This window comes from Sinocyclocheilus grahami, unplaced genomic scaffold, assembly GCF_001515645.1.
Source record: "Sinocyclocheilus grahami isolate Dianchi unplaced genomic scaffold, SAMN03320097.WGS_v1.1 scaffold35.1, whole genome shotgun sequence".
Lineage (NCBI taxonomy): Eukaryota > Metazoa > Chordata > Actinopteri > Cypriniformes > Cyprinidae > Sinocyclocheilus > Sinocyclocheilus grahami.
This window is the reverse complement of record NW_015505214.1, coordinates 1,648,045-1,659,791: the sequence shown is the minus strand read 5'-3', so window position 1 is coordinate 1,659,791 and position 11,747 is coordinate 1,648,045. Positions and strand designations below refer to the sequence as shown.

Below are 11,747 nucleotides of genomic sequence, written 5' to 3'. Positions count from 1 at the left end.
AATGGAGCCCGGGTTGATTGGTAAAGGGTACGGGATGGCGTGCTCTCTAGCAGAGCTCGTGGGCACTCCAGTTAGAGATTGTGACAATGGCATACAAGTTTCTATTGAGAAGACATCAAATATAATTTAGTTTACCACAAATACTTGTCAGTACATTAAGCAGTACACTTTAACCAAATTTCAAAGACAGTATAAGTAATTATAAAATTAAATATAAAGATTTTTGTTTAACTTAAAAGTTAATTAAGTTAAACAAACTAAACAGTACATTGTGGTAACTTCTTATTAACAGCACTGTCATCATACACATATGCTCAAAGTAAAGCCTATATATACTATGATATATTTTTTTGTCTTTTTCTAGACACCAGTTAAATAGTTTTATACAGTATTTCACTGCTTTGGTCTATAGGAGGTAAAATCAACATATTCTCTACCACAGTTGAGATGTATGACATACTGTATAGAAACAAGTATAAATCTCATTATTTATTTCTACTTCCTGCATCTGCCTAAAGTCTGACTGTTTTGGATCATCATGGCTAAACGTGTTGCTGTGATTGGAGGAGGAACCTCTGGGCTGGCCTGCATCAAATGCTGCCTGGATGAAGGTCTGGAGCCAGTGTGCTTTGAGACTAGTGATGACATTGGAGGACTCTGGAGGTTTAAGGTGAGATATCTCTATATGATTGGGTCCGTTGAAGTTGTGCATGTGACGAAAAAAAGGGGGCCAAGCACTGATCCCTGAGGCACAGATTGTTGCAGAGAAGTAATAAACAACATGCTCCAAGAAATTGATCCAATTTTCTTCATGTCTTTCCATCTTAGGAAAATCCAGATCCAGATCGTGCTAGCATTTACCACTCTTTGATTATCAACACTTCAAAGGAGATGATGTGCTACAGTGATTTCCCCATTCCTGCACACTTTCCAAACTACATGCACCACTCCCTCATCATGGACTACTTCCGCATGTACGCTGACCACTTCCAACTCAAACGGCACATCCGCTTCCAGGTCAGAACTGAAAGGTTTTAATGACACATTAAAACTGTGAAGTTATGAATATACAGTACTGTATTTCAAGAATTCCCCAGTTTATGTTTTGTGTTTCCTAGACAAAAGTCCTTCATGTTACACCAAGGCCAGACTTCCTTTACTCTGGACAGTGGGATGTAGAGACAGAGTCCAAAGATGGTCGGAGAGAGAAGCAGGTGTTTGATGCTGTGATGGTTTGCACTGGACACCACTGTCACCCTCAGCTCCCTCTACAGGACTTTCCAGGTGCAGTACATGTGATGACTAAGCAAATAGAGTGTATGTGCAAAGTGCAACAACACTATGTCAATAAAGACTAAACAATCATAATAAACTTTGGTGTACAAGAGTCACTAGGCCTCATTCAAATCCTCTCTGTAGGAATAAACACGTTTAAGGGAAAATTCTTCCACAGCCGTGATTACAAAAACCCTGAAGAATGGCGAGGGAAGAGGGTAGTTGTGATTGGTATTGGGAACTCTGGAGGAGATATTGCTGTGGAGCTGAGCAGAATGGCCAAACAGGTGATATGCTACATCTACAGAATAAAAAAAATTATAGTGTGTGAATTATTTTACTTCTATTGAAGCCTCTGTTTTCCACATTGTTTCCCTTACTTTAATTCCAGGTTTATCTGAGCACCCGAAGGGGATCTTGGATACTAAATCGTGTAGGAGACAATGGTGTTCCAGCTGATATGTTATTTAATAAGAGAATGAGTAATTGGCTTATTCAAATGTTGCCTGTTGGATTTATCAACAATTTTGGAGAGAAACAACTCAATAAACGGTTCAACCACAAGCTCTATGGGCTGCAGCCTGCACACAGGTACTGTGAACGTTAGAAGAAATAAGACTCTGATTATGTTGGTCACTCTTAGTATTGGTACCTTAGCATGAAGAGGTCATCTTTATACAAGTAGAACAAGACAGAATCAATGAAAGCTTCTTTTCTGCAATCAATTACATTATATAATGTCTATTGTTTTTCCCCAGTGTTTTCAACCAACATCCCATGGTCAATGATGACTTACCAAACCGCATCCTCTCCGGTACTGTCTCAGTCAAGCCAAACGTTCAAGAGTTTCGTGGATCAAGTGTGATGTTTGAGGATGGCACTGTTGAAGAAGACATTGATCTGGTGGTGTTTGCCACGGGCTACACTTTCTCATTCCCCTTCCTGTCTTCACATGTAATTCCTGTCTCAAAGAACAAAGTATCCCTGTACAAATACGTATATCCCCCAGGACTGGAGCGGCCAACTTTAGCCGTGATTGGTCTGATCCAGCCTCTGGGAGCCATTATGCCCATCTCTTGATCTGGTGGTGTTTGCCACAGGCTACACTTTCTCATTCCCCTTCCTGTCTTCACATGTAATTCCTGTCTCAAAGAACAAAGTATCCCTGTACAAATACGTATATCCCCCAGGACTGGAGCGGCCAACTTTAGCCGTGATTGGTCTGATCCAGCCTCTGGGAGCCATTATGCCCATCTCAGAGATGCAGGCGCGCTGGGCCACTCGTGTTTTTAAAGGTATCAAACATGACGCTGACCGTCTACACAGAAAAATACAGGGTGTTCCTAATGTATATTTTCATCAGAATGTTGTAATACAGTTTTTCGTGAGGATTTTAGACCCTGTAGAATTAAACAAAGAACTTTAGACAATAATTTTGTTTTTTCATCATCATCAGTTTGGACGTTTGGACTGTTCTAAAAGTTATAGTATGACAACATACTGTAGTACTTGTACATGACCTATATGAATATGGCAGAACATTAGAACATTAGTGTTTTTGTACTTAAGCTGTGATATTCTCACTTAGGACTGTGCAAACTGCCTCCAGTGACTGGAATGATGAAGGACATTAAAGCAAAAGAGGAAGCTATGGCTCGAAGGTTCTTCACATTTGATTTAAAAAGGCTATATAAGACAGCACTTACACAATTTCTACAGTTAAAAGTATGTATAAAAGTAGTGGATCTTGATCTTAATCGTGTTCTCGTGCAGGTATGTGGCTGCCCAGAGACACACCATCCAGGTGGACTACATCCCCTACATGGATGAGTTGGCTAAACAAGTGGGTGTCCATCCTTCTATCCTGAAGTTGCTCCTGACAGACCCTAGACTGGCTCTGAATGTCATCTTTGGGCCCTGCACCCCGTACCAGTTTCGTCTTCATGGGCCGCGCCGATGGGAAGGTGCACGTCAGGCCATCCTGACTCAGTGGGATCGAGTCAAAGAGCCCCTGAGAACACGCTGTACACCAGAGCCGCAGTCACAGCGCTCCTCTCTTTCACTCATATTCTCAGTGTCTGTTGCAGCGCTGCTGTCTGCTCTGTATTACAGCAGAGCCAGTCTGCACACACTCATAGCAGACCCTTCATCACTCCTGGACAAGATCAGGGCTTTTTCACCATTGTCATTGACCACACAGTGATCATGTAATGTGAATCAGAAACATAACATTGCTGTATAAAATCTGGCAACACAAGTCAACTAGGCTAAACTGTAAAAATGATTCTTACATTTAGTGAATTTGCTGTAGTAATACTGACACTGATTTTTAGACTTGGAAGAATTATTTTGATTTATCAGCATTTTTTCTTGTGTTAACATTTTGAACAAAATTCCCATGGTCAATGATGACTTACCAAACCGCATCCTCTCCGGTACTGTCTCAGTCAAGCCAAACGTTCAAGAGTTTCGTGGATCAAGTGTGATGTTTGAGGATGGCACTGTTGAAGAAGACATTGATCTGGTGGTGTTTGCCACAGGCTACACTTTCTCATTCCCCTTCCTGTCTTCACATGTAATTCCTGTCTCAAAGAACAAAGTATCCCTGTACAAATACGTATATCCCCCAGGACTGGAGCGGCCAACTTTAGCCGTGATTGGTCTGATCCAGCCTCTGGGAGCCATTATGCCCATCTCAGAGATGCAGGCGCGCTGGGCCACTCGTGTTTTTAAAGGTATCAAACATGACGCTGACCGTCTACACAGAAAAATACAGGGTGTTCCTAATGTATATTTTCATCAGAATGTTGTAATACAGTTTTTCGTGAGGATTTTAGACCCTGTAGAATTAAACAAAGAACTTTAGACAATAATTTTGTTTTTTCATCATCATCAGTTTGGACTGGTTTTGAGTTCTGAAAGTTATAGTATGACAACATACTGTAGTACTTGTACATGACCTATATGAATATGGCAGAACATTACGTATACAGTGTTTTTGTACTTAAGCGGTGATATTCTCACTTAGGACTGTGCAAACTGCCTCCAATGACTGGAATGATGAAGGACATTAAAGCAAAAGAGGAAGCAATGGCTCGAAGGTTCTTCACATTTGATTTAAAAAGGCTATATAAGACAGCACTTACACAATTTCTACAGTTAAAAGTATGTATAAAAGTAGTGGATCTTGATCTTAATCGTGTTCTCGTGCAGGTATGTGGCTGCCCAGAGACACACCATCCAGGTGGACTACATCCCCTACATGGATGAGTTGGCTAAACAAGTGGGTGTCCATCCTTCTATCCTGAAGTTGCTCCTGACAGACCCTAGACTGGCTCTGAATGTCATCTTTGGGCCCTGCACCCCGTACCAGTTTCGTCTTCATGGGCCGCGCCGATGGGAAGGTGCACGTCAGGCCATCCTGACTCAGTGGGATCGAGTCAAAGAGCCCCTGAGAACACGCTGTACACCAGAGCCGCAGTCACAGCGCTCCTCTCTTTCACTCATATTCTCAGTGTCTGTTGCAGCGCTGCTGTCTGCTCTGTATTACAGCAGAGCCAGTCTGCACACACTCATAGCAGACCCTTCATCACTCCTGGACAAGATCAGGGCTTTTTCACCATTGTCATTGACCACACAGTGATCATGTAATGTGAATCAGAAACATAACATTGCTGTATAAAATCTGGCAACACAAGTCAACTAGGCTAAACTGTAAAAATGATTCTTACATTTAGTGAATTTGCTGTAGTAATACTGACACTGATTTTTAGACTTGGAAGAATTATTTTGATTTATCAGCATTTTTTCTTGTGTTAACATTTTGAACAAAATATACATTTTATTATAAAAGTGATTTTATGTGTAGTTTTGTATGTTATTGGTTTAATTGTTGAAAACCAGCATGCACTATCAAACTCTTGTATTCTTTTTATTGAGTTGCATTAAAGATGTATAACTTCCAGCTATTAATGCAATTTAAAAATGTAACAAATAAATTTAGTAAATATACAGTATTTGTAACTTACTGAGCATTAAATGAAAAGTATAAATATACTTTTTCAGCACTACAGACGTGATTTTTAACTATTGAGCATACTCGATTTGTTCCAAGTAATATCAAAATGTTACTGTATTATTATGAAGAAATTACCCTCTCAGTTGTAGTATCAATAAGAAAAATGTCAATAAAAATAACAGTACATTTTCGTGGAACAACGTTTAGTTTACTGAATCAATGCTCACACTCAATAATGTACATAAGTGCATCTCATTGTAAATTAATTTTTTATTGTATGTTGCGGTGTAGTAAGCCTAAAAAAGCGAGGTGTGCATGTTTATGTTTACTGCTGTAAATAAATGTATCGGCACATGACAGCAAATTTCTTGTGGCTAAGCAAGGATAGGCTATAAGGTCACTATTAGGACACTTACTACGTGAGAATAGTATTATTTTATAATTTTCTTATTATATAATTTTAATTTTATAGGCTATATTTTTCCACAACACTAATTTCTTAAAACATTTAATTTTCCATGGGAAAAAAGGGTATGGGTGAGTAAATGATGACAGAATATTATTATATTTTTTTTTTTGGTGAACTGCTCCTTAAAGATTATGAAAATCAAAATCAGTCAATGTCAAAAATGCAGAAATACCAACATTACAAATCTTAAATCTAATCACAATTTAGGCAGCTTTAATTCGCTCATGACAAAACGTGTACCTAGCTACATTTTACTTGGGAAACAAAGTAAAAATTCTCACAAACCATCTACACAAACTATTGCTGACTTTTATGATACTTTCATGATGCGTTTTTAGGCTTAAAATGCCCTGGTTGTATGAAAAAGACCACTGTCATCGTTCTGCCAAACTTTTGTGCTCCACAGAAGAAAGAAAGTCATCTGTTTGGTGGGGAAACTATTCCTTGAACGATATGTTATGAGAGATATATTATAATAGCTGAAACATCTACTCATAAAAGCTTTTTGTGGATAAATAATTTAAAAACTAAAGCCTGGGGTATTCATTAAAATTATAGTTTAAATAATTAAGTAAAAGAGGTTACATTAAAATATTACCTTGTATATATCCAGCTAGGCTAAAAGTTTTATTTGGATATTGATTGAGATATTTCTAAGAAAATAAGAATCAATTGTCCATCTCTTATGTAATTGTATACACAAAGGTTTTTTGGGGTGAATGTGGAAAATGTTCTATAAAGGTAAACAGATATCAAGATGAATCATTTTGATATATGTATAAAATTCCAATAAAAATAATTTTATTCTTTTGGGAAAATTCAGAAATATTCAGGATCCAACAGGAGACCAAGGACAACAGCACCTGTTTGGAGAACATTAATAAAAAATGTAATATATATTTAATGAATTTAGAATTTTTGATCAATGAATGATTGCTATGTACACTCTGGTACTTTTGTGTACACATTTGTATACTTTGTTCTAATAAAAATACGACAGTCAAGCTCCATCCAAAAAGTATGACTAGTACAGCAAGGAGTACAGCAAGGAGTATTTAAAGGGGTCCTATTATGCTCTTTTACAAAGTCTTGATTTTGTTTTGGGGGTGTACTAGAACATGCTCTCATGCTCGGTGGTTCGAAAAACGCATTATTTTTCACATAATTTACATTATTACAATACCTTTCTCCTCAGGCTGGCACAAACGGCTCGATTAGTTCCGGCTTTGATGAAGGTCCGCCTTCCGAAAAACAAAATGTGTTGTGATTGGTTAGAAATAAATGACTAATTTTGCCGGTAAAATATGATTGGTGTTGTTTGGAGAATTGTTTAGATTGGTGTTGTTTGGAGAATTGTTTAGTTTGTTAAATCTCACATTTGATGCATCCACACGACTTCAAACCGATAGTTATATTGTTGCATTTTAAATCTGAAAGGCATGTTCGAAGTGAAGGAAGGCAGTAGTTACCCAGTGTCCTCTGAGGTCGCCACTGGTGACTAGAGAAATTTACTAGGGATGCTCCGATCGATCGGCCGGAGATCGGTATCGGCCGATAATCACATTTTATGACTCGATCGGTTCTCACTACACTTGGCCGATCTCACGAACCGATCGCAATTTGATGACGTCAACGTGTGACGACGTACATGATACGTGGGGCCGTAAATGATGTGGCGCCGCAATCATGTCATCGCCGGTGTGGAAATGCTATGACGTTTCGAGAAACAATGAAAAAATTCGCTATTTGTCGTGTATGTTTTGCATGATGATATGAATGGATGGTTCATTTTTAACAGCAGATTCAGTGACGTTAGAGCTGATCTGCGCCTCACTGCACACGTCTGCGGTAGGGATGGGCGATATGGGCTTAAAAATATATCTAACTTCTGATATTTATTGCGATAATGATATCAATGACAATAATTTAGGGAATCCTGTTTCTTTAGAGAAAAGTATTATCTTTCCTATTTTTACCCAAAATAGGGTGTTGTGAGCATTACTGAGTACACACGTAATGTAATGACTCTTTAATTCATACTGGAAGCCGGAGGGCGCCCTTGCGCAGAAACTCCATATATGCATACTAGAAGTAACGCTCCAGGAAGAAGTATCCAGTGATCGCTGTAGCTGAATAAAACGCAGATAGAGACATTTTAACTGAGGAAACCTGAAGACAATAAACATGCGATTGCACAAAATATATGGTATCTGTGTTCTTCAAGCAATCTTGGGTATTTTTTATAAGGATAAAGTATATTTATAATGCAATGCTAATTGACATAGCCTTTATCACTGTATATAATGCTATAAAATAGTATGATTTCTGCCTTATTATTCTGCCTTGATACGAAACCACGTCTGATCACAAAAATAAGTTATTTCAAACACTCGACTATGTTATGAAGTTAATACGGAGAGCATGTCAATAAATTGAAAATATCTTTGTTGGACAACAGTAGGGCTGTGTATCACCAGCAAAGTCACGATACGATACGTATCACGATACATGACTGCACTGAATTTCACCTCAGCAGAATTTATAAAAACAGCTGTTTATTAAACACTGCTTACTATAGTGCCATTTCTAACTATTGGCAGAGCAGGCAGTTGACCTCTGCATTATGAAGGGCCTCCAGAACTGTACCACAGTACAATATAGGTAATGGTATATGTTTCATGTTTACATTGTGCACTCCCCAAGGTACAATATTCTGATTGTTTTTAAGCCCATAAATAATAATGTACTCGTTCTAATACATTTATATTGTAATGTACTCATTCTAATATGTTTAAAAAATAATTTACATTGCTGGTAGGTTATCATTGCACAAATTAACACACTCTCTACAATTAAAAAAAATTGTAGAGCGTGTGAAAATTAGAAGAGTTCTAAACCAACGCGCTGTCTTCACAGTATCTAACGCACACACTCTCAAGGCTGATTTATACTCGACGCATCCGCAAGTTCACTTTGAGTGCGTGCGACGTCGTTACGTGTGGCGGTGTGCACAACATTTTTTGTAACTTTCCGCGCAGCTCCACTTCCGAAGATGCACGAGTTCAAAGCGACTCTAGCCGAACAGAAGCAGTTTGGTGTTAAGTGCAGTCACGCACACCGATCACGCTGCGGCCGAACTCAGACATTCAGGAACAAACTTTTTAGCGCTGCCCCGCAGTTTTATCAACTAAATAGCTTAATCGCTCAAGAGCTACATTATCTTTCTCAGCAAGGAGCTGGTAGCATCATTGTTTCTAAAGGAATTAAAGCCACAACTTTACTGTTAATAGAGAAATGCGGCAAATCTGTGGTAATTCGTACATACACAGCCTCTCTCTCTCTCTGTGTCGTAAATGAACAGTTGATGAAGAATCACACTTTTCTGAGAATAGACTTGAAGTGGAGATAGCTAAACTGCAAGTTAAGCGGTGTTTTCAGAACGCAAATGCGTTTATCCACAGTGGAGAGAGAGTGCGTGAGCACAGGGTTGCCAGGTTGACAAAGATAAGTAGCACGTTTAGCAGATATTTCCGTATTGCGCAAATGTGAAGCTCTGTTTTGGGGATTACGTCTCTTTATATCAGGCAACCCAGTTGTGTTCCTCTGTGGCCAGATTATTAACAGATGCTCTATTCATTCTTTTTTAGAAACTCTAGCACTTTTCTACTCCATTTTAAACGTTGTAAAATTAAGCGTGGTCCACTGCTGCACACGTGCCACAGTATCGATACAGGGCCAGCTGTATCGATACTCATATCGTCAAATCTCTGTGACGATACATCGTCGTATCGATATTTTGAACACAGCACTAGACAACAGGTTTGTAAACGACTCATACACATGTAAAACTTGCACACGTGCTACTATAGTACATTTACTCAAGGCTCAGACCGATTTTTGTCGCACTGTACAGCCCTATCCAAACCTGTTCCAGATTGTAGAAGGAGCTGCTCAATTTCACGTCCGCCTTCCTTCACGTCACTCACACAGTCGCACACAGAAATGTCAACAACTAGACTTAATCGTTATTATCGCGGGAATGCAAATTCTTATTGTGTGGAGAATTTTTACCGGTATATCGCAAACGATTAGATATCGCCCATCCCTAGTCTGCGGCTCGTTACGGCTACACGGCCACCGGAGCTGATCGCGGCCGCTCTAATGCTTGTGTTTATACCGGCCAGCCGCGGCACTTTTCTGAAGCGGCTCACCGTGCTGCTTGGCTAAAATAGTCTTTTGTGAGTTGTCACAGCGTGGAGGACGGAAGAAAACCTCGTTGGAGCCGTAAGGGATAATGGTAACATAACACGCTGATCGTGGGCTGCTTTTAAATGAACATTTATTTATAAAAAAATATAATCTTTGGCCATATTAGCCTACTCAATAGCATTAACACAGGCTTTACTCCTTTCAAACTTTATCTGGAATGTCACCGTTTCTTTCACTGCAACTTCCCGATCAGGTGAACGAACACACACACACACGAAATCATCTGCCTCATGAAAATAATGTAGTTAATATTTGCTTAATTTGATTTATTTTATCCGCCCGCGACCCACCCGCAAATAATCAGAATGCATTTTTTATTACGCCACCCGTGGATATAGGAGAAGCAAAATATTTTTGCTGCGTAAATTAGACGGACTTACTGAAAATACAAATTCATTCTCTGCCAGCAGGAGGTGCTTTAAAGCGGGAGAAACAGGTTTCCCCACTAACGGCTGTACACAGAGCACAGCTGAGCTCACAAACACTGCTTTATCAGGCATATAGCATGCAACATGAAATGAAAATGACATCAAAAATTCTTTAAAGATACTCTTCCTTCAGAAATACAGTGGTATAAAAACACCCGCGCCTCGTTTAAATTTTTAAACGTGCAGTACGTGCTCATGTTTATTCAATGAAGCCTTTTGGAAAATCGGTCAGTTTTGATATTGTGGCGAGCGCCACAAATAAATAAATGTATGGGAAACACATCCCACGGCACAACCACCTGAGCCCAACTTCAGTCTACTCGTCGCCTTAACTTTAACTGCGTTTGTAGCCGGCTCCATAGCCAGACTGATAAACAAACACAGACCGGAAGTTAACTTCGGGCCAGGCACGTGTGCCCTATGGAACCGTCTATATAAAGCATGAAGCATCAGAATCGGTATCGGACGATCACCATGACAAGAAATTGGTACTCGGTATCGGCTGCAAAAATCGTGATGGGAGCATCCCTAAAATTGACATTTAAAAATGTTGCATGTAGTAACTTTTTTTCTGATTGTTTTGCGATCACATCTTTTGTTGACGTAATAAACTGAGACAATGCGCATCAATTTTAGTGGAAAAAAGACTTTCAAACCGTCCTCATCTCTGCTGAACAGCAGCGCTGACGGCACACCTGATAAACGCAGCTCAGTTGAGCAGCATGAGAGAGTGGAGACGTGTGAAGTAAAAGTGCAGAAAAGCAGTGTCCATTTCGTGCACAGCTTGAACAAACTACAACAGGTAAAGCTGTCAGCTGTGTAGACATTAACGATCGTTAACAATTCTCCTTTATAATCGATACTAATATGGCTTCTTGTTTATATGGCCTTTGTGTAGTCCCATTGATTGCATTTAACAACCTGTAACCTTTCCTCCCTTTACAATACACCAGCCAGCTTAAAAGATAATTTTTTGAGGTGTAGATTGAGAGGAAGCTGGCATTTAACCGGTGAAGCAGCAGTTTTTCCTTAATGAAATGTTTGTCAGTAAATGCCGATAACCCAATGTAAAAGATGACCGCTTTCACTTTCATTACACCTTCTGTCTTATCATGTGACTTTTAGTTTGTGTGTGTGTGTAGAGCTGGTTTGCATGATGTTAAGTTTAACGGCTGTTAACGACTTTTGGAGATTTCAGTGTTCTGGATTGCATTATATATATATATATATATATATATATATATATATACATACATACATACATACATACATACACAGTGGGCACGGA

The 11,747-nt window shown here is 39.2% G+C and overlaps 2 protein-coding genes across 2 annotated transcripts; both read left to right on the top strand.

Moving 5' to 3' along the window:
- Positions 1-518: 518 nt before the first annotated feature.
- Positions 519-3,574, top strand: LOC107581477 (dimethylaniline monooxygenase [N-oxide-forming] 5-like). The gene is made up of 9 exons (XM_016267055.1): positions 519-670; positions 829-1,017; positions 1,119-1,284; positions 1,420-1,562; positions 1,667-1,866; positions 2,034-2,194; positions 2,376-2,570; positions 2,864-2,936; positions 3,049-3,574. Exons 1-9 carry the CDS (start codon positions 539-541, stop codon positions 3,476-3,478), a joined length of 1,689 nt encoding a protein of 562 aa, XP_016122541.1. The 5' UTR covers positions 519-538; the 3' UTR covers positions 3,479-3,574.
- Positions 3,575-3,667: 93 nt separating this feature from the next.
- Positions 3,668-4,999, top strand: LOC107581478 (dimethylaniline monooxygenase [N-oxide-forming] 5-like; the record flags this gene model as incomplete). The annotated part of the gene is made up of 3 exons (XM_016267057.1): positions 3,668-4,010; positions 4,304-4,376; positions 4,489-4,999. Coding segments are annotated over 3 exons (846 nt in total), but the record flags the coding sequence as incomplete, so codon positions are not given.
- Positions 5,000-11,747: the final 6,748 nt, after the last annotated feature.